The 23,707-nt window shown below is 45.7% G+C and overlaps 1 protein-coding gene and 1 long non-coding RNA gene across 4 annotated transcripts in view; one reads left to right on the top strand and one right to left on the bottom strand.

The window, feature by feature from the left end:
• The window catches only part of LOC309365363, a 109,591-nt gene that overhangs the window by 43,222 nt on the left and 42,662 nt on the right, over nt 1-23,707 (top strand). The gene's annotated exons all lie outside the window — the stretch shown is intronic.
• Nucleotides 1-23,707, bottom strand: part of LOC309364694 (uncharacterized protein) — a 77,015-nt gene that overhangs the window by 17,211 nt on the left and 36,097 nt on the right. Inside the window, exon 1 of one of the 3 annotated variants that reach the window (XM_081902467.1) lies at nt 634-759. The exons of the other annotated variants lie outside the window; for them this stretch is intronic. Within the exon in view, the coding sequence (XP_081758593.1) occupies nt 634-664 (31 nt within the window). The 5' untranslated portion in view covers nt 665-759. Of the gene's footprint in view, nt 1-633; nt 760-23,707 lie in introns of those variants that run through there. 3 annotated transcript variants of the gene reach the window in all.

The raw sequence follows: 23,707 nt of genomic DNA, 5'->3' as shown, positions 1-23,707 counted from the left end.
GCTGCCTCAGTTTCCCTTATGGTGGAGCAGGCCCCGAGAACTCCCCCCAAAATACAGGAAACACGACAAAGAAGGCCTTGGAGCGACAAAGAAGGCCTTGGAGCGTCACCGTGGAACATAGCAACAACAACAACAACAACTGGTTGTAAGTCACTTTGGGCTGCCCTGAGCAAGAGAAAGCAATAGATTAAATTATTATTATTATTATTATTTAATAACCCTTCCATGGATTCCCCACTCTCCCCCCAAAGGGGACCCGCCAAGCCAGAATCGCAGCGCCCCAGGGATTCCTGCCAGGGGGTTCAGGTCCCAGCCCTGGGGGGGGCTCCCTTTTCTATTGTCCCAAAGGCGCCGGGGGGGGGGAGCTGAGCATCTCCTTGCGCTGCAAAGGAGCTCTTGCAATGCAAACCCTGTCGGTGCTCCCTCTGCAGAAAGCCCCCCCCCCCGCATTTCCCATAGTAAAAGGCAGGAAGGCAGATCTCGGGGGGGGGGCGTGCAATGCAATCCCTGCGAAAGGAGGAGCCCCGATCTCCAGCCAGATTGCATGCATCGGGGCCTCTGTTGTTTGGGGGGGGGGTCTCTGCCCCCTTCCCCTCCCCGCCCTTCGCCCCCTTCCCCGCCCTACAGCTCTACCTCTTTGTCCTCTCTGTCCCTCCGCTTCCATCGCTCGCTCTGCTATTCCGATTTCCTTTATCGGGGGTCTCCAAGGAGGCGCCCCCTCGCGGGGAGGGGCTCCTTTCTCCTAAACCAGCCCCTCCCCCGCTCGCCGGATCCCCAGATCCGCCCCAGATTTCACACCCCCCGCCCCAAATCCTGCCCCCCCCTTCCAAGCTGCCCTGTTTGCAGATTCAGGGGGAGGAAAAGCCCTCCTTCTCCCCCCCCCAAGATATAGATATATTTCGCCCCTCTTCTCCCTCCTCCTCCTCCGCAGAGCTGCTCCTCTTCCGGGAAGGTGGATCAGGCCCCTCCCCTCCCCCCCTTGGCCCCCTCCCTGTCTCTCTAGGAAGCAGAGCTCACTGACGGGGGGGCAGGAATGAGTGGCCCCTCCCTCCCCGAAGACACAAATTCTCCTCCTTCCAAACCAGCTCCGTTTTCCTGTTTCTCTCCTGAGAAAGTCCCCAGTTCGGTTCCCGGAGGCGGCAGGGAAGGAGACCCCCCCCACTTGGGAAAAAGCCCTCCGGGGCAGGGAAGGAGACCCCCCCACCTGGGAAAAAGCCCTCCGGGGCAGGAAGGAGACCCCCCACCTGGGAAAAAGCCCTCCGGGGCAGGAAGGAGACCCCCCCCCCACTTGGGAAAAAGCCCTCCGGGGCAGGAAGGAGACCCCCCCACCTGGGAAAAAGCCCTCCGGGGCCGGAAGGAGACCCCCCCCACTTGGGAAAAAGCCCTCCGGGGCAGGGAAGGAGACCCCCCCACCTGGGAAAAAGCCCTCCGGGGCAGGAAGGAGACCCCCCCCCCACTTGGGAAAAAGCCCTCCGGGGCAGGAAGGAGACCCCCCCACTTGGGAAAAAGCCCTCCGGGGCAGGAAGGAGACCCCCCCACTTGGGAAAAAGCCCTCCGGGGCCGGAAGGGGACATGCCCCCCTTTTAATCCCTTGCCGGGAGAGGGGAGTCCGGTCAGTCTCACCCCCATTTCCCGACGGGGGGGGGGAGGCAGGGCCGGGGCGCAGGGGGTCCCCGTTACAACAGCCCCGCAAAGAAGACCGGAGTTGCTGCGCCTTTTGGGGACTCGGAGCAGTAACTTAGGACCACCCTAAATGGGGTTATCCCTTGCCATTATATGTATATATATATATATATATCCGCTGATTTTGTGTGAGCTGCTCGCAGGACAGCTTTGGTTCAAAGGCAAGATTGAAATGCAAAGCTTTTCTCCCATTCGTAGCAAAGAGCTCTTCCGCCGCCCCTCCTCTCCAGATCCAGCGCTCCCCCCTTCCTCCCCCCTTGGAAGCCAGAGCCAGAGCATCGCCCCCTCTCATGGGAGTCTCTTCCCCTGCCAAGCAGCTCTTGCTGGCAAAGGTTTAGTCAGAATCGCCTTTCTTGCAGCTTGAGGCCATGGGTTCGAGTCCTACCCTACAGCCTAGAATAGAGTTCTCTTTCTTTGTTGCTGCATCACCCTGCGGACTCAGGTTAAGCTAGTGGTCCACCGAGACCCCTGGGTGCTCCTCACGTGTACTGCTAGTCAGCCAGGTGTCCCCCATCCTCTATTTGTGCAGGTGGGTCTCCCTGCCTAGGTGCAGAGCCTGACCTTTGTCCCTGTTGAAGTTCATTCTGTTACTCATTCTGTTCTGCAAGGACGTCCCCCAGCGGAGCTGCTATTCCTCTTACAGGAAATCTCAGGGGAGCATCAATAGCGCAAGTTGCACCCAAATTCACGGTCCTGGTCCTCCCGAGTGGTGGCTCTATGGCTGGGCAGGATCTGTCCCGCCTCAGACTGCAGGGGAGGCAGCTGGCAGGATGGACCGCTCCCCAATACACTCCTTCTCCCAAGGGAGGAGGGTCCTGGCTGGACATCTCCTCCCCCCTGACTTGGTCTGCTTCCTCAAGTGGTGGAATCCATGTGTCCCAGAACAGAGGGTCTTCCCTGCAGGCTGAAGTGGGGCAGTCCAGATACAGGCTAAACCCCTGGGGGTGTGGAGGAGGCAGAGACCTTGGGCCTCTCCCTCCCTTCCCCACCCCCTGTGAACCATGGGTTCAGCCGTTCCTGGAAAGAGCCCTGGAAACTGGCCCCCCCAGGTCCACGTGCCCCTATGACCTTCAAAGGAAGCTGCCTCAATGCTCAGAGGTGGCTCCTCCCTCCAGGCAGCGTGTGGATTTGTAGAAAGTTGACCCTTAAGTCTGGGACCTGCCAAACCCACACTATAGACATCCACAGGGTTTCTCCCCTATGTGCGTTATCTTGGGTATAATGTGATAGGAGCTTCCAGTGAAGCATTTAACACACACTTAGGCCACCTCCCCACTGCATGGAGGTCTCTCTGGCACTGCCCACTCTCTGCTCTACACCTTCCCCCTTCATGCAAGATTTGCAGCTAGGAGGCCAGTCCTTCCTGTCTGGCCGGATTGGAAGGTGAGTGAAGGGAAGCCCTTGTTGGAAAACGCTCTGGGCTACCTGCATCCCCCCCTTCCCAGATCTTCCTCCCTCGGTGAGCATAGCTCTGGAAAAGGCATCCCCTTCTTCTCCAGCGACATAAACCATCTTGATTTATGCACACTAGCCTTCTGGCTTAACACAGCAAAAGAAAGAAGCACCGTAGTTCTAAACCACTATTTATTTACATAACATTTACATACATATGCATAATGGCATCCATTCTCATCAGCTCCAACAACAAAACAGAAGGACATAAAAGTGAAAGTAGTTTCACAGTCTCACACCGGAAGGGAGATAAGACAGTCTTCCTTTCTCACGCTCCACTCAGACAGGCGTGTGAAATATATCAAACATAAAATCAGCATTGGGGAGCATGAAATCCAAACAGCCTTTGTACTTTCTCTATACATGCACTACAATGTTTTATGATGTGGCAATTCTTCACTCAAGAAAGAAAAATAATTCCTAATGGAATATAATTATCAATGGATGGTAATTAGTAATGGAAAGCTGGAAGTCAGCCCAGAGCAAGGCGAAATGCGGAGTCGATTGTGCAGCAAGAATCAAGTTATCGGAGTGGGAGGGGGGAGACTGGAAATAATGGATAGAAAGTTAAAAGATATAAACCCCTCTGTCAAATTGAAAGATATGGAATAGCTAAATACGAACCAAGTGGCTACGTCAGTGGCTGCGAAGATTAAGGAACAACATTGGAATTGAACTATTTGAATTAAAAAAGAATGGAAGCAGGAGAAGGAACAACAACAGCATCTCCCCAAGACCACAACATGGGAAGTCATCCAAAAATGCTTAATTTGGAATAGAATAATTGGCTTTTTAAATTGTATTATGAATTGGTATTGTATTAATGTGACTTATATTGGATTATTATTAATAAAAAATACTTTGGGTATACAATATTTAATAGCATACATATTCAATAATAATCAATAACAACATATTCAACTCAATCATATGTACAATTCTATATACCTTAACACTCCTCCCTCAAGAGAGCCAGTGTGGTGTAGTGGTTAAGAGCGGTAGTCTCGTAATCTGGGGAACCAGGTTCACGTCTCCGCTCCTCCACCTGCAGCTGCTGGGTGACCTTGGACCAGTCACACTTCTCTGAAGTCTCTCAGCCCCACTTACTTCACAGAGTGTTTGTTGTGGGGGAGGAGGGGAAAGGAGAATGTGAGCCGCTTTGAGACTCCTTAAAGGGAGTGAAAGGCAGGATATCAAATCCAAACTCCTCCTCCTCTTCTTCTTCTTCCACAAGGTTTATTTAACTTTTAACATTTTAATTGCCCCAAATTGTTCAAACCTACCCAAATAATTCAGTATCTTCTCAAACCAATCCTCCTCTTTCTCACTGACCTTAAGCCCTTTCAGTCTATGTCAGGGGTCTGCAACCTTTAAGACAAAAAGAGCCACTTGGACCTGTTTCCGAAGAAAAAACAACAACTGGGAGCCGCAAAACCATTGCGACATTTAAAACAAATATAACACTGCATACATTGTTTCTTAGCCCAATGTTATCCTCGTCATTATAAAAATAACTTTTTTGACACTTTTTAATTATTTTTTGTTTGACCCCTCAGAATTACTCCTCCTCATAGAAATAAACGTTATATTAACAAGTTACCTTGTTGAGGCTTGGGGCGGCAGCCTGTTGCCCGAAGCACAAGGAGCCCTCCGGAGGGCTCCCTGTGCTTCGGGCGAGTGTCTGCAAGCCTTGCGCGCCCGGCAGGAGCTCCCGTCGGGCGCGCGAGGCTTGGGGCGGCAGCCTGCTGCCCGAAGCACAGGGAGCCCTCCGGAGGGCTCCCCGTGCTTCGGGCAAGTGTCTGCAAGCCTTGCGCGCCCGGCAGGAGCTCCCGTCGGGCGCGCGAGGCTTGGGGCGGCAGCCTGCTGCCCGAAGCACAGGGAGCCCTCCGGAGGGCTCCCCGTGCTTCGGGCAAGTGTCTGCAAGCCTTGCGCACCCTGCAGGAGCTCCCACCGGGAGCTGCTGCTGCTGGGAGCCCCCACAACCCCCGAAAGAGGACTCGCTCCAGAGATCCTGGCGGCTCCCAACCCGGGGTCGCTTCACCGCGCGGGGCAACAATGAGTGAAAGGAGGCGCACTAAAAACAATGGCTCACGGGGAAGGCGGGCGCGTGCCGCTCGGCCCTTGGGGAGCCTTCCTGCTGCCGCTGCCCTGCGCCCAACTCGCGAGGAGAGTGGCGCTGCCTTCTGCTCTCTGCCGCCGCCTCACAGATGACAGCGACTGCACGGGAACAAAGGAAAATGCGCCTCCTCCCCTCGCCTCCACCCCGGAGCCGCGGCAAAGGCGTTAAAGAGCCGCATGCGGCTCCGGAGCCGCAGGTTGCCGACCCCTGGTCTATGTATAAGATGCTTTTCGTCTTTTGGTGTCTTTGTTGTTCCATCAATGGGAGCTATGATGCTGTTCCTATAATACTAATCCCACCAACCCTGCTCCCAAACTACCACCACAACTCCTAACACCAACATTTCCAACTCCTTCCACCAAGGCCCCAAAATCAGCTGGCTCTCAGCCCATCATCACTCACCCCAGCACCCCAGATTCTCCCCCTCCCTATCTAACATTATATTATATCTGCTATTATACTTGTGAGACATGACTGTCATTTCTTTAAAGACCTGTCTATACAACTTTATATACAAATACCTGAACTTCACATGCACTCCATGCATTTAAGACTGATTTCCCATTATCTGAGTTCATTGATGGGAAGGAAAGTGAACTCTGAGAGAAATACGTCAAACACTCCATACATCTAAAGGTTTTCTTCTCCCCTTTGAGAATCTGTAGAGGTTTCTTAAGCATCCCATTCTAACTGATGCAGCGCTCTGGGACTTCCAGGTTGTCGCATCGGAGTTCAGTCACCTGCCATGCACCCTCCGCAGCAGATCAGGTCCTGTGGTCAACTGGTCCCCAACCATTAGCCCCTCCCTCACCTGTCTTTGCTCTCCGGCCAGACCAGGTTTCTGGAGCAAGGCTGGCAGACCCTTTGACCTTTTCAGAAACAGGACGAAACAGAACTGGTAAGGCTGCCACCACTCCCTTGTCCCAGGGTTACCTTAAGCCACAGCTCAAGGGAGACGGCCGTGCTTCTTTGTTACCGGTTAACCCCAAACTACAAGTTGCTTCCACAAGCTTGCAGGCAGAAATTCTTTAGTAAAGCACAGCCAAGAAGCTAGGCGTTGGATTTAGCTATTCCCCCGGATAGGCACACACAATTCAAGAGAAAGTTTCTTGCTTAAAATTTATTTTAAAACATAAAGAACATGCTAAAAAGCAGGCACATCTTTTGGTAGATTACAAGTAAAGAGAAAATAAAAACGTTGCAAAATATAGCTAGCTAATACTTACTTCTACACTCTAAGGCAAAGATAGGATAGTTCAGAGTCCTTCAGAAATCCGCATTCAGAGGTCTTAGAAAATCTTCATCACAAAAGAACGGCTGCTTAGGTGGAACATCAGCAGCAGCCGGGCGATTTTGCGCAGCCGGCGATTTTGCGGATTGCAGAGCACGCCTTCCCAGCCATTCTCAAGATCTTCTATCCCTAATTTGCACATGGAATCAGATCCCCCAGGCCCAATTACCACTCTTGGTTACATTTGAATTCTCCAATGACCAGCTTGTGGGCTAATAATTTTAACTTCTGACAGCTGGGCAAATTAAGACTCCAGAGCCTAGATCAAAGATGTTTCCTCCCTTTCTTGGCGCTTAGGCAGATGCACCTCCTTTGGGCAATTAACAGGGAGATAACATCACCGGCTGGATATCCATAACTTCCCTCAAAGGTGTCAACCCTTGACATTACCCAGAGAATTCTTCTCCCATAGTAAACCTTTCACGCCCTTGGAGCCAACGGGTCTATGGGTTAAAGCAACAGGACCTACTTCCCATAATTCTTGCTGGTTTCCCACAAGGCCTCATTCTCCGCTTGAGCAAAGTACTAACTTTACTACAGGTGCCATGGGGGTGGGAGAGAGAGTGTGGGTATAGGCCCCCCCATAAGGCTCTGGGATTACTGGAACATCGGAGCACTCTGACTAAAGTGGAAAGCTATAAAAATGTTGGGTGTTAACAAGAGCTTGACTATGGGCCAGACGAGGAAGACACCCTCAACCAAAGTAGAGAAGGAGAAACAAGAGGAGAAAGAAAGAAAAAACCGACTTGATGGAGATTCTTGCTTTCAGAGTGAAATCAGCTTATGCAAAAGCAAATAAACTACCAGGAGTTTGATTGATTTTATGAAACTCAAGATCAAGAACTCCAAACACACTACCAGAAAAACTGATTACAATGCTCAAAATTGCTGAAGAAAAGAACCAGCTATAAGTTTCGGGCTGATACGCTCAAGAAGAATTCAATTCCCTTTAGTTGAGAATTCCTGGAAGGGAATTTTTTTATGTACATAGGGAAGAAACAAAGATGGCCTGTTTATGTTGGCCAGATTTAACATGTTGATAATATTTCTTGGAGTTTTATGATAAAAAATCTACAGGGGATGGGGGTAGGTCAAGGGTTTGAAAACGGTATAAGTGCGATATACTCTGAACAAAAGGCAAAATTAATTGTAAATAATGTGGTCACAGAAGAGTTTACCATAGAAAAAGGAACACGACAGGGATGCCCAATCTCTCCACTACTGTTTATATCGGTCCTGGAGGTCTTGCTGAATATGATCAGAAAGGACCAGTTGGTTAAAGGAATACAGGTCGGAGCGAAACAATATAAACTGAGAGCATTTGCAGATGATTTGGTACTTACATTACAAGAGCCCGAATCCAGTACTAAAAGAGTTTTAGAATTAATTCAAGAATTCGGTCAAGTGGCAGGATTTAAACTGAATAAGTGTAAAACGAAGGTTTTGGAGAAAAATTTAACAATAATGGAAAAAGAAAAGTTTCAGAACGAGACAGGGTTAATGGTGGTTAAGAAAGTGAAATGTTTGGGTATAAATATGACATCTAAAAATCTGAACTTATTTAAAGATAATTATGAGAAAACTTGGACGGAAGTAAAAAAAGATCTAGAAATTTGGTCAAATGTGAAGCTTTCCTTGTTAGGTCGAATTGCTGTTATAAAAATGAATGTATTGCCCAGAATGTTGTTTTTGTTCCAAACATTACAAATATTGGACAAGATGGATTGTTTCAAGAAGTGGCAGAAAGATATTTCCAAATTTGTCTGGCAGGGCAAAAAGCCAAGAATAAAATTTAAGATACTAACTGATGTGAAAGAAAGGGGTGGATTTGCCCTGCCAGACCTTAAACTGTATTATGAATCAGCGGCTTTCTGCTGGTTGAAAGATTGGCTACTCCTTGAGAATACTGATATATTGGACTTGGAAGGCTTTAATAATTTCTTTGGGTGGCATGCATATTTGTGGTATGACAAGGTTAAAGTTCATAAAGGTTTTTAAAATCATATTGTCAGGAAAACATTATATAATGTCTGGATTAGATACAAAGATCTGTTGGAAAGTAAAACTCCGAGGTGGTTGTCGCCAATGGAAGCAAAAGCCGTTAAAAAACTTAATATGGAGGCTAATTGGCCGAGATATTGGGAAATTTTGGAGCAAGAGGGGGACAGATTGAAATTGAAAAGCTTTGAGATGTTAAAAGGGAAAGTAAGAGATTGGCTTCACTATCACCAGATAATGGAAGTCTTTAAAATGGACAGGAAAATTGGCTTCCAGGTGGAAAAAATCAAAATTAGAAACTGAACTGTTAGAACCCAGTACTAAGAATTTGTCAAGAATGTACAACCTGCTGTTGAAATGGAATACACAAGATGAAATGGTCAAATCGGCAATGATTAAATGGGCACAGGACATTGGTCATAACATTATGTTTGCTGACTGGGAAAAGTTATGGACCACCGGGATGAAATTCACGGCATGTAATGCCTTGAGAGAAAATATTATGAAAATGATCTATAGGTGGTACATGACCCCAGTCAAACTGGCTAAAATATACCATTTGCCCGATAACAAATGTTGGAAATGTAAGGAAATGGTTTTACCACCTCTGGTGGACGTGCCCTAGGATTAAGGTCTTCTGGGAAAAGATCTATAATGAACTGAAGAAGGTACTTAAGTACACCTTTACTAAAAAAACAGAGGCCTTTCTCCTGGGCATGGTTGGCCAATTGGTGTTAAAGAAAGATAGAACCTTTTTTATGTATGCCACAACAGCAGCAAGAATACTCATCGCAAAATACTGGAAGACACAGGAGTTACCCACCGTGGAAGAATGGCAGATGAAGGTGATTGACTATATGAGCCTGGCGGAGATGACGAGTAGAATCCGAGACCAGGGAAGAGAAACCGCGGAAGAGGACTGGAAAAAATTTAAGGACTATTTAAAGAAATATGCAAAAATTGGTGAAAGATAGGTTGGTGCTGAATGGGAAGATAGGGGTTAATTGCGGCAATAGATAAGAGAATGAAAACGAGAGTTATTAAGATTAAGTTGAAATAAGCTGGGGATTTGCTTAAAATTTATTGACAGGAGAATGCAGCAAGGGGAGGTATGAGGAAGTCGAGAAAGTAAGGCACATGAAACTAAGATTCAGAAGTATATGTGTTTTATGTTTAATTGTTTTGTATTTGTTTGTGTTGAAAATGTTGTGGAAACTTTAATAAAAATTAATTTAAAAAAAATACAATGCTCAAAATTGCTGAAGAAAAGAACCAGCTATAAGTTTCAGGCTGATACGCTCAAGAAGAATTCAATTCCCTTTAGTTGAGAATTCCTGGAAGGGATTTTTTTTATGTACATAGGGAAGAAACAAAGATGGCAAGGGCCAATAAAAGCAGAGGCATTCTAAGGATCTAGAAATATGGTCAAAATTTAAGTTATCACTGCTGGGCCGAATTGCTGCGATAAAGATGAATGTATTGCCTAGAATGTTGTTTCTGTTTCAAAAATTGCAAAATGTGGACAAGATGGACTGTTTCAAGAAATGGCAGAGAGATATCTCTAGATTTGTCTGGCAGGGCAAGAAACCTCGAATAAAATTTAAGATTTTAACTGATGCCAAAGAAAGAGGTGGATTTGCCCTGCCAGACCTAAAACTTTATTATGAATCAGCCGCATTTTGCTGGCTGAAGGATTGGCTGCTTCTTGAAAACACGGACATCTTGGACTTAGAAGGTTTCAATAATGTTTTTGGATGGCATGCATATTTGTGGTATGATAAGGTCAAAGCACATAAAGCTTTTAAAAACCATGTTGTCAGGAAAGCATTGTTCAATGTCTGGATGAGATATAAGGATTTGCTTGAAAGTAAAACACCAAGGTGGCTGTCACCAATGGAGGCTAAGGCTCTGAAAAAACTTAATATTGAGACAAATTGGCCAAAATATTGGGAAATTTTGGAACAAGATGGAGATAGTTTAAAGCTGCAGAGCTTTGACAGTTTAAAAACTAAAGTACGAGACTGGCTTCACTATTATCAAATAAGGGAGGTTTATAACTTGGATAAGAAAATTGGTTTTCAGGTGGAAAAATCAAAATTGGAAATAATAATAATAATAATAAGTTTTATTTATATCCCGCCCTCCCCAGCCGAAGCCGGGCTCAGGGCGGCTATCAACACTAAAACAGTACAACATTATAAAACATTATAAAAATGAATTAAAATCAAAATTGATGGCAACCATAAACTAAAGTTTTGTAAAGATTGCCAAAGGAGGGAGTCAGGCTGCGCCCTGACCAAAGGCCAGGTGGAACAGCTCTGTCTTGCAGGCCCTGCGGAAAGATGTCAAGTCCTGGAGGGCCCTTGTCTCTTGTGACAGAGCGTTCCACCAGGTTGGAGCCGCAGCCGAAAAAGCCCTGGCTCTAGTTGAGGCCAGCCTAACCTCTCTGTGGCTTGGGACCTTCAAGGTGTTTTTATTTGAAGACCGTAAGTTCCTCTGTGGGGCATACCAGGAGAGGCGGTCCCGTAGGTACGAGGGCCCTAGGCCGTATAGGGCTTTGAAGGTTAAAACCAGCACCTTAAACCTGATCCTGTACTCCACCAGGAGCCAGTGCAGCTGGTATAGCACCGGGTGAACGTGATCTCTAAGCGAAGACCCCATAAGGAGTATCGCTGCGGCATTCTGCACCCGCTGGAGTTTCTGGGTCAGTCTCAAGGGCAGCCCCACGTAGAGCGAGTTACAATAATCCAGTCTGGAGGTGACCGTCGCGTGGATCACAGTGGCTAGGTCAGGGCGAGAGAGGTAAGGAGCCAACTGCTTAGCTTGGTGGAGATGAAAAAATGCCGCCTTTGTTATAGCTGCAATCTGCGCCTCCATGGAGAGGGAGGTATCGAAGATTACACCCAAACTCTTAACGGACGGTGCTGGCACTAATTGCACCCCCGCAAGAGATGGGAGTTGCCCCCTCAGTCCCATGTCGTCCCATCCCAGCCAGAGGACCTCTGTCTTCGAAGGATTTAACTTCAACCGGCTCCCACGTAACCATCCAGCCACAGCCTCCAAGCATCTGATCAGTGTGTCTGGGGCCGAGTCCGGGTGGCCGTCCATCAACAGATAGAGTTGGGTGTCATCAGCATACTGATGGCAGCCCAGCCCAAAACTCCGGACAAGCTGGGCGAGGGGGCGCATAAAGATGTTAAAAAGCATCGGGGAGAGTATTGCACCCTGGGGCACACCACACACCAAGGAGTGGCAGGATGACAATTCCCCCTCAAGCGCCACCCTCTGTCCCCGACCAGAGAGAAACGAGCGCAGCCATTGAAGGACTGTGCCCTGGATCCCCACGTCGGCAAGGCGGTGGTCCAAGAGTTCGTGATCGACCATGTCGAAGGCTGCTGACAGGTCTAGAAGAATCAGCAGCCCCGACCCACCTCGATCCAGCTGCCTGTGGAGATCTGTTAGGGCGACCAGAGCCGTCTCTGTCCCATGACCAGTGTGGAAGCCGGACTGGAATGGATCCAGAGCCGATGTTTCATCCAGAAACCTACCAAGCTGTTCAGCAACCGCTCTCTCAATCACCTTACCCAGGAACGGAAGATTCGAAACCGGGCGGTAATTGGATAGATCTAAAGGATAGATCTAACAGAATTGTTAGAACCTAAAACTAAGAATTTATCAAGAATGTATAACTTGCTGTTGAAATGGAATACTCAAGATGAAATGGTTAAATCTGTCATGATTAAATGGGCACAAGATTTTGGACACAACATTATGATGGCTGACTTGGAAAAGTTATGGACCACAGGTATTAAGTTTACAGCTTGTAATGCCTTAAGAGAGAATATAATGAAAATGATTTATAGGTGGTACTTGACCCCAGTCAAGCTGGCAAAAATTTACCATTTGCCTGATAATAAATGTTGGAAATGTAAGGAGATTGAGGGCACATTTTTTCACCTTTGGTGGACGTGCCCCAGGATTAAGGCCTTCTGGGAGACGATTTATAATGAAATGAAAAAGGTATTTAAATATACCTTCCAAAAGAAACAAGAGGCCTTTCTCCTGGGCATGGTCGGCCAATTGGTGTGAAGGGAGGATAGAACTTTTTTTATGTACGCCACAACTCATCGCAAAGTATTGGAAGACAGAAGAACTACCCACCAGAGAAGAATGGCAGACGAAAGTGATGGACTATATGGAACTGGCTGAGATGACTGGCAGAATCCGGGACCAAGGAGAAGAGTCGGTGGAAGAAGATTGGAAAAAAATTAAAGTATATCTTCCAGAATATTGTAAAATTAAGGACTGTTAGAAAGATGTTGGAAAAAGAAAATTAGGTAGTTTTGGTGGAAATGATATAAAGGATTTAATGAAAATGAGTTGATGAAATTGATGAAAGAGAGGACGTTAAATCATAATATATTAAATTAAACTAAATTACTTAAATGACAATAAGGTTGGAAGGATTTGCTGAAAAAAACGATTTGAACTAGAATACAAAATTGGGAGGTGTGAGGAGGTCGAGGAAATAAGTAAAGGAAGAAAGTAATGTAAAGGTTTAATCTGTTTTTTTCTTCTATTTTTGTTTGTTTAAATGAATGTATTGTTATCCTATTTTTCTTTTCTTTTTCTTTTTTGTATTTTGTATTGCTTATATTTTTTTCTGCTTTTTGTAACCTTTAAACTCTGAATAAATATTATTTTTTTAAAAAAGCAGAGGCATTCTAGAGGAAATATATTTTTAAAAAGAGCTGGGAGATGGATGCATCAGTAGACGAGCTGGAGGAGGGAGATAGCTGATAAGGGGAAAGGGGACTTAAAACTGTTTAAAGGATTCAATGATGGATTTAAAATTGTTTTCATTGAATGTGAATGGTTTGAACAACAAAACCAAATGAAATAAAATTACACATATTTTCACAAGGAAACAACGACAAAAATGATTATTGGTAAATAAAGGACTAGGACAGGAATTCATATAAAACAAAGAAAAGAGGGGTGGTACTATATATGAATTCCAAACTGGACTCTAAACAGATCTTTAGAGGCGAAGAATGATTGCAGTGAAAGTGATGGTGCAAGGAGAAAAAAATATTATTGGTAGGAGCTGACGCACCTAATGAGGAAGAAAGATTTCTTCCAACTATTGGATGAAAGTATGTCTGAGGTTTATGATGGAAATATAATTATTATGGGCGATTTTAATGGAGTAGTATCACTGGACTAAGACAGAACACTGCAGAAAGGTATCTCAAAAGAAGGCAAAATACCAAATACGTTTTTTGTAATTAATTATGTAATTAGGGAGAATTTATAGAGAGTTTGGGAAATGTATAAGGATTTGTTGGAAAAGAAAACATCTTTGTGGCTTTCAGCTAACCAAATGAATTATAACTAGGGAGAAAATTACTTAGGGTGATGCTCCTGAAGAAACCATGAAGCATTTCTTTTAGGGATAACTGGGTCAAATGTTCCAAGAAGACAGATGAACGACAGCAGCAAGAGTACTTTACGCACAAAAATGGCCAAATCAAGAGACAGCTACACTTGATCAAGAGAGCGGCAGTTAAAAGTGATGGAATATGTCAAATTGGCAAATTTAACTATGAAAATAAGAAATCAAGGCAGACTTGAAGGAGGAGTGGAAACCTTTTGTTGAATATTTAAATAATTTTTGTAAACATGTACAAACACAGGTAGGAGCTGAATGAAAAACAACAGTTGAATAATTGCTGGAGAAGAGTGTGGAAAAGGTAAGGTGTAAATATCTGAAATATGCAGCGATTTAAAAATTCTATGGGGAAACCATGGCGAGGAAGTCAAGTATGAAATAAATGTGTATCTGGAAAGTAGGTAGGAATTTGTAAATAAATTGCATATAAAAATAAATTGCATATAAAATTATATACATAAAAAGCAATAGAATAACTTCCCACACTCCTTCCATTCAAATCATTTCTGCTTTTTCAGTTTGTTGGTAGATTGTTGGTTTTCAACTCTTAAAGCTTCTCCTCCTTGTGAGTCCATTGATGTTTTGTAAGAACATCAGGATTGAAGAGCTATCTACACTCCATATAAGTAAGTGGTTTTCGCTCTGTGAGTTCAATGGTGTTTGCTAAGGTGTCCACTTCTATTGAAGCTCTTTCCACACTCCATGCACTTAAATGGTTTCTCCCCTGTGAGTGCGTTGATGAATTCTAAGGTTTCAACTAGTAGTGAAGCTCTTTCCACATTCCATGCACTTAAATGGTTTCTCCCGTGTGACTCCGTTGATGAATTCTAAGGTGTCCACTCTGACTGAAGCTCTTTCCATACTCCATGCATTTAGAATAATAGACTCATAGAGTTGGAAGAGACCACAAGGGCCATCGAGTCCAACCCCCTGCCAAGCAGGAAACACCATCAGAGCACACCTGACATATGGTTGTCAAGCCTCTGCTTAAAGACCTCCAAAGAAGGAGACTCCAGGGGGGCCACTAGGTGGCGCATCAGAAGATGGCTGACAATAACATCACTCCGACCCACACGAGGTCATTTGGAGGCTATGATGGGGGTAATTAGCCTCCTTAACCCCCCTAGGATTGTGGGGGGGACGGCCCTTGCCTGCTGTGCCCTATACCACCCCCGAATTTGTGGGGGTGGGGGCACTAGGCACAAAGCCCTCCTGTGGGATTCCGGCACTCCTGGACGCCGTCCCTGATTCGTGCCACTAGTTGCAAGAATCTTCAAAAGAAACAATTTGGACAAGATAAATTGCACATACTTCAAGGAAAAAGGGGGAGTAAAGACTGCTGACAGAAGAGATCTCTGATAACAAGACAAGAATAAAATATGAGAAGATACGTCAATATACGGTACAACAAATGACTGAGGGGGGAAAAACCTGCCTTTCATTTTTTTTATGTGAGTAAACAAGAATCCCCTCCCCTAATGAGTCAGAAATTAAGGACTTAAGCTGTGGATTTAAGACTGTGTGGAGATAAACTTTTGAACCAAAGCAATGTTTTAAGACGAAGCTGGAAAGCTAAGAGTTTTGGAATGGCACAGTTAAAAATGCCGTCGCCATTTTGGGAGGCATTGTTGGAGCTCTTGGGTCTGGGAGGAGAAAGAGAAATCAACTTCTCGGTAGGACCTAAGAGCGACAAATGCCTACTTTATGATGGAAAGAGCGATGTTATCTACGAAGGAGATATATGGAAACCATCTGGGCTTAGTTTGGAGAAACGGGAAATCCACACAGGATTATTATATTTGCTTATCGGCTTAAGGAGACTAACAGAAGAGATCGTAAAGGAAAAAGAGAAATTATATGAACAAGATATGATGTGGAAACACCAAGATAAGACTGGATAGAATTATGAACTTTGTCTGGACTGATTGGGACTGATTTGGACATTAACGCAGTAAGAAGAAGATGATCTGAATCCCCCTTTGGATCTTGAAGTATGGGTTCCCCCAACAAAATTTTAAAAATTGGCTTTGTAATGTGGAATTTATGTGATGTGATTTAAATTGATGTGATTGGCAAGTTAATAAAAAATATTTTAAAAAAACAAAAACAAAGAAGGAGACTCCACCACACTCCTTGGCAGCAAATTCCACTGTCGAACAGCTCTTACTGTGAGGAAGTTCTTCCTAATGTTTAGGTGGAATCTTCTTTCTTGTAATTTGGATCCATTGCTCCATGTCCGCTTCTCTGGAGCAGCAGAAATGGTTTCTCCCCTGTGTGACTCCATTGATGAACTCTAAGGTGTCCACTAGTAGTGAAGCTCTTTCCAAATTCCATGCATTTAAATTATTTCTCCCCCGTGTGACTCCGTTGATGAATTCTAAGGTTTCCACTCCGACTGAAGCTCTTTCCACACTCCATGCATTTAAATGGTTTCTCCCCTGTGTGAGTCCATTGATGAATTCTAAGGTATCCACTCTGACTGAAACTCTTTCCACATTCCATGCATTTAAATGGTTTCTCCCCTGTGTGAGTTTGTTGATGTCTTCTAAGGTGTCCACTTCGACTGAAGCTCTTTCCACACTCCATGCATTTAAATGGTTTCTCCCCCGTGTGAGTCCGTTGATGAATTCTAAGTTTTTCACTCTGACTGAAGCTCTTTCCACACTCCATGCATTTAAATGGTTTCTCCCCTGTGTGAGTCCGTTGATGGTTTCTAAGGTGTCCACTCTGACTGAAGCTCTTTCCACACTCCATGCATTTAAATGATTTCTCCCCTGTGTGACTCCGTTGATGAATTCTAAGGCTTCCGCTAGTAGTGAAGCTCTTTCCACACTCCATACATTCAAATGGTTTCTCCCCTGTGTGACTCCGTTGATGAATTCTAAGGTTTCCACTCTCAGTGAAGCTCTTTCCACACTCCATGCATTTAAATGGTTTCTCCCCCGTGTGAGTTCGTTGATGTTTTCTAAGGTTTCCACTCTGACTGAAGCTATTTCCACACTCCATGCATTTAAATGGTTTCTCCCCGGTGTGACTCCGTTGATGTTTTCTAAGGTGTCCACTAGTAGTGAAGCTCTTTCTACAGTCCATGCATTTAAATGGTTTCTCCCCCGTGTGAGTCCGTTGATGAATTCTAAGGTCTCCACTCTGACTGAAGCTCTTTCCACACTGCATGCATTTAAATGGTTTCTCCCCTGTGTGAGTCTGTTGATGAATTCTAAGTTTTCCACTCTCAGTGAAGCTCTTTCCACATTCCATGCACTTAAATGGTTTCTTCCCGGTGTGACTCCGTTGATGTTTTCTAAGGTGTCCACTAGTAGTGAAGCTCTTTCTACAGTCCATGCATTTAAATGGTTTCTCCCCCGTGTGAGTCCGTTGATGAATTCTAAGGTCTCCACTCTGACTGAAGCTCTTTCCACACTGCATGCATTTAAATGGTTTCTCCCCTGTGTGAGTCTGTTGATGAATTCTAAGTTTTCCACTCTCAGTGAAGCTCTTTCCACATTCCATGCATTTAAATGGTTTCTCCCCCGTGTGAGTCCGTTGATGAATTCTAAGGCCTCCACTCTGACTGAAACTCTTTCCACATTCCATGCATTTAAATGGTGTCTCCCCTGTGTGAGTTCGTTGATGAATTCTAAGGTGTCCACACTGACTGAAACTCTTTCCACATTCCATGCATTTAAATGGTTTCTCCCCTGTGTGAGTTCGTTGATGAATTCTAAGGTCTCCACTCTGACTGAAGCTCTTTCCACACTCCATGCATTTAAATGATTTCTCCCCTGTGTGACTCCGTTGATGTTTTCTATGGTGTCCACTGTCAGTGAAGCTCCTTCCACACTCCATACTTTCACACTGTTTATGTTCTCTTTTCACACTCCGTTTATTTAAATGGTTTCTTCGTTAGTTCCATTGGTCATGGCCCACCAGAATTCTGACTGTCTTCTCCATGGTCTTCTTTTGATGGGGTGGGGAGAAAAACCTATTTGTTTTCTAGGAAGAGAACAAAGTACTATTACAATTAGCACCTGCTCTTATTTTAAAGTCTTTTACAATCTCTCCTGTCCTCCATATGTTCCAAATTTTTAGGAAAGGCAAATGAAATAATGTAAAATAATGGTCATGCATCATCAGCCTTTTATAACCCTTAATTATTGTTAATGAAGCAGCATTACCTTAGAATACGGTTGAACTGTGGGGTTTACGTTTGATAAAAAGAGGTTTCTCACAGGAAAGGGAGCTGCTCTATGTTCCATCAACCTGGCCAATATTCATCAGGGTCCTAAATTCATCATGAAGTTCTTCATCCGCTGCACTATAACCCTCCACCCCTTGGGCCACATTTTGTCCCCTTCGACATCTAGATCTTTATTCATCACCTGCACAGTCCCTTTGGCCTCAGGAGGTCCATACTGACCATTTTGGGAGACCCATATATAAGTTTAGTGACAGGGCTTGGTGCTTGTGGTCGGTTGAAGGAGTGCTCAATTGGAGAATGTTCTTGGGGTTGGACCTCCATCTCTCAGCCTTGCATTATGGAATGGAGAGAGCTGGAGATGCAGAAGGAAAGTAGCTGGAACCTGACCGCTGGGATGGCCAGACTGAAACATGAAACACCCACCCCAATTATGATTTATAATAATTATATGCCACCGGGTCTCGCACCTGCCTCCTGACACTGGCTTATCTTAGCGGAGATTCCCTGTCCAGGCCTCTCTCGCTGTTCTTCCTCCTTTGCCGTGGGTGGCCAAGGGCTTCTGGATAGTCTAGCTCTGCTCCAACTGGGAACTATTTAGTACATTTGTATACCTCTCTTCATTTGAAGATCACAAGATAAATATATGTGTGACACTGAAATAGGTGAGTATTAAAGGTGAATAACACTGATTGTGGGAAAGAAAAGAAGAAGATGAAACCCGTGGTGTGTCCTCCTGAATGTAATATAATAATAATAATAATAATAATAATAATAATAATAATGAAGTGTAAAGAAGAAACCAATCTTCAAATCAGTTTCATATTCCCTGGCTGTATTTCTCAGCCATGATTGTGACTCAGAATCTTAGCCACAATTTATTCTAGAATATCAACTGGATCTCTTTGTATTTGGAGCCAGACATCCCTGGGATTTCAGCCAGACATTCATTTAGTGTGGGCAGCAGCAGCGGAGGAAGGAAGGAATTAACATTGGGGGCAAACCACTTCCTTCAGAAGTTCTTCCCCAGCGGCCAGCAGGGTTGATAAACTGCTCAGTGGGGACACCTTGGCTTTATAGTGTTAGGGTCTGGATACCAATCAGAATCCCTTGGAAATGTCTCAAGAACCCTTAAGATCCAGTTCCAGCAACTCCCAAGTAACACTGAGCCCTAGAGGAACCTTCTGTGCTGAGTTGAGGCATCTCTGGTCCTCCAGATGTGGTTGGACTCAAAGTACCACCTGCCCAAGCAAGGATGGCCCATGGCCAGGGAGGGCGGGAGTCTTATCTGGTGGGACACACTTTCCCCTTCTTCCCCCTCCTCTGAAAATGCGGAATGGGGGAGGTGGGGCACATTGACGCAAGGGGGACATTGACACACCAACAATATTTCAATATCAAGAAATGATATTCCTGTCGCGACATCACCCAAATGTGCCTATGCATGTTTGAGTAGAACAGTTGCGACTGCGCTGGCTGCCAGTTAGCCGTTGGCGTTTGAAGAGAATAGGTGTGTTTTTAGCACAACCATCTAAAAATTATGTGAAATGTAAAAGTGTTCCAACACTTTTTACGTCATTTAGTTAAGGTTTAAAAATACCAAAGGTAAGTTATTCCACTCAGTAATCAGGATTACAGGTGATTTTCAGTGGCTTTATTAACAATTGTTAGATTTTTGAAAATGTCCGTTGGCGCACTTTGATACACTAAGAGTTAGCGCCTCCAGTAATGGCTGAATTCCTCTGATCAGGAGGAACTTCCTTTGTGGAAATCTGGGTCTGGCCGCCACGGCAAAGGTGGAAACCCACTAAAAATCACAGGCAGGAGAAGCCTGTGAATGTGGAATTCGGCTGGAACCTTTTGTGCCTCCTCTACTCGCGGGGAAACCTGTTTTCAGGGATCCGGAGCGACGTGGGGTGAGTGGCGCGGTGCTTCGAATTGACTGCTTCTTTCACGGAGTGAAGCCGCATTGCTGTTGCCGGAGAGCGCTGACTTTTTCCTATGGACAATTTGATTCTAAAACAACTACCCATGAGTAGAACGGAAAATTGGATCTTTAAACGTCTTAATTTGGCACCAATTTGGCACTGGTTTCAAACAGGAAGCCCGCCTCCCCTTTTTGTAAATAGACTGAAGCAAACAGGCTGCAAGCTAAAGTCTTGGAAAGCCTTCCGTAAAGCAGTGTTTCCCAACCGGTGTTCCGCGGCACACTAGTGTGCCGTGGAACTTTGCCTTGTGTTCCGTGGAGGCGGGCGAGTCGGGCAGTGAGAGGCGGGGCGGCGGCGGCGAGCACACGCGGTGCGGCGAGCGAGCGAGCTCCCACATCCCATTGCCGCTCGCTACTGGGCCTGCGCATCCGCTCGCTACTGGGCCTGCCCCAGGAGGTGGGGTTGCGTGCATCACGCCCTTCCCCACGTGAGTGGGGAATCCCATCCGCCCCCACGTGAGCGGGGAATCCCATCTCAGCCCCCGCGAGAGCAGGGGAATCCCATCCGGCCACGCCTCCTGGCCAGGCAATCAGCTGGCTGGAGGAGGCGTGGCTTGCCCTTTTTAGGGCCGGAGCGGAGGGGGCTCGCCCTCTCCGGCTAGCCCCATCGCCGCTCGCTACATCCTATCGCCGCTCGCTACTGGGCCTGCACATGCTCGGCGAGCACACGCGGGGCGGCGAGCGAGCGAGCTCCCACATCCGACGGCACCAAGCAGGGGCCCTTGGCCGTGCCGGTGCCCACCGTGCCCGCCTCCGCCCAGGAGGGCGGCAAGCAGCCACCGCCGCCACCACCCCCGCCGCTGCCCGGCAACCGCGCCGCCGCCCCCGGCTCCCCGCGGCGGGTGATCGTGCAGGCTTCGACGGGCGAGCTGCTCCGCTGCCTGGGGGACTTCGTGTGCTGCCGCTGCTACCACATCCCATCGCCGCTCGCTACTGGGCCTGCGCGTGCGCGATCGCGCCTTCGGGATTCCCTTCAGCAGGCATCAAGCAGCCTGCCTCCCTGCTTTTTCCAATTAAGGGAACCTCCACTCTCCTGCCCCTCCGTGTTTCTCACCCCAAAGCCTTGTGGGCAGCAGGAAGTGGGGCCGTCCTGCGCCGGGTGGCTGCTGACACGTCCCTTGGGCAGGAGAGGCATCCGGCTGGATGAAGGCAGCGACGCCGGGGGAACGAAACAGCACGGCAGGTCTGAGTTGGCGCCTGGAAGGACACAGACTGCTTCATGTCGCTGCATTCCACAGCTCCGAGGCTGGCAGGTGAGTGCGTGCACTCCTCTCTCTCATTTTATTTAATGTGCATTTTTGAAGCATGTGGAAATATCCTGCGTCATCAACCACTTTGGGGAAAGTGTGCGTGTGTGTGTTTGGGGCTAGATTTCATGCATGCCTTTTTTTTTAAGTTCTCTTCCTGCTTCATCCACATTCACCCCCCAAAAGGCCATTTTCTGTGTGCTGAATAAATTCTGCAACTCAAACGGCACGAGGTGCCAATGCATCGGGGCTGTGGAATTTATTCTGCTTGCAGAATTCTGCAACTCAACCGCATTTTGATGTTTAAATGTTGTATTTTAATCCTGTATTTATTTAATCCTGTATTTATTTGAATCCTATTAAAGAGAGTTACTTTATATATAGTCAATATAGGCAAAGAGTTAATTTTTTAAACATTTGCTAATGGTGGTGTGCCTCGAGATTTTTTTCATGAAACAGGTGTGCCTTTGCCCAAAAAAGGTTGGGAAACACTGCCGTAAAGGATTAAACCTCCATCGGTTAAAATCACTAAACCCCCCTTGGAAGCAGGAGAAGAGGGGGGAAATTTTGGATTGTGTAAGCCTGCAGGAGAGAGTGAAGAAAGTCAAATTACCACCGCTCTGAACCTGGAAACGGGCTGCTAGTAAGACCGACGTTTTGGAATTGCCCATTGAATGTGAATAGATTGTTTGTTGACAGCTAGTTAAATAAGAGAAATACATTGTTTCCATTGTCTCCCTCTGTGTTTAAAAAGGAGTAAAAGTAACTGAAAATTGAAACTAACTTTATTGTTTGAACTGTGCTTAAAAGGATTGATACAAATCGAAATTGTTTCCCTCTAGAAGAAGCTTTTGAAATTGTTACATGAGTTGAGCTGGGGGGATCTCCAGCTGCAAGATAAAAAACTGTGAGAATCTGGGACTGACCTTGGATTGTTAAGAATGTTGACAGAAGAAGCCTTAGTGGTTGCATTATGCAAGATAAATGACTCACTGGAACAGCTCCATAAGAAGACGGATGTGATGACTATAAGAATTGATAACTTGGGACAAAAAGTGACTAATTTTGGACAAAATGCGAACATTAATACAGAAACTATTCAGGAATCGATACAGGGATCTACTTTGACATGGCAAATTGTAGAGAAGGCGGGGGAGAAAGTTGTCGTTGTTGAACCTAAAATAGCACAAGTGGACAGGGAGAGAGCCCCAGCCTCACAGATGTAATTTGATGACTGTAAGTTGATGCCTTTTATGATTGAATTTAGGGAAAGTCAGATTTTGAGGATTGGAGCCCCGCTTGGACTGGAGAAGGAAAGTTGGATAGATCCCTTCATGCAGGGATTTATTGACCTCTGGGACCTGGACTTGGGTCAGGAGGAGATTGGAGTTGTGGGGACCTCCAGATTTAGAAGAACTTTGAAATACGTCCTGAAATATCTTTGGGATCTTAGTTTTAACTATGGAGATTTGGCTGAGCTGTCGAGAAGGAATAAAAACATTGCTAGGTGGGAATTTCCCCGAGATCTACTCTTCAGCATCAAAGGAAGGAAAATAAGAACAAGATCAGCAGAAGACAAAGCAAAGTGCATGTATAAATATGAAGAAGACTTGCAGAAGGGACTTGGAAAAGAGTTAAGAGCCTCGGACAGAAGATCACCAGGTTGATGGACTATATGGAATTGACGGAGATGACTGGCAGGGTCCGAGACCAGGGAGAGGAGACGGTGGAAGAAGATTGGGAAAAGGTTTAAAGTTTATCTATGGAAATACAGTGGTGCCCCACAAGACGAATGCCTCGCAAGACGGAAAACTCACTAGACAAAAGAGTTTTCCCTTTTGGAGGTGCTTCGCAAAACGAATTTCCTATGGGCTTGCTTCACAAGACGAAAATGTCTTGCGAGTTCCTGCAGGGGTTTTTCCTCCCCCCTTTTTCTAAGCTGATAAACCGCTTATCCGCTAAGCCGATAAGCAGCTAATAGCGCTAATCCGCTAAGGCGTCAATGGGCTTTCTTCGCAAGACGAAAAAAACCGCAAGACGAAGAGACTCACGGAACGGATTCTTTTCGTCTTGCGAGGCACCACTGTAATGCAAAATTAATGAGTGTTAGAAAAATGTTGAAATGAAATTATATGGCTTTAGTAGAAATGTTATAAGGAATTAAGCATAAATAAGTATTTTAGTATTAATGGAAAATAAGGTTAAAATATGTTGAGATAACTATATGACAGAAAATAGAGAAAATAGAGAAAGATGGAAAGGACTTGCTGAAATAATTTATAG

The sequence above is a fragment of the Podarcis melisellensis genome (genome assembly GCF_964234715.1).
Source record: "Podarcis melisellensis genome assembly, chromosome: 2".
Lineage (NCBI taxonomy): Eukaryota > Metazoa > Chordata > Lepidosauria > Squamata > Lacertidae > Podarcis > Podarcis melisellensis.
The sequence above is the reverse complement of the archived record's forward strand: the minus strand, read 5'-3'. Positions and strand labels throughout refer to the sequence as shown.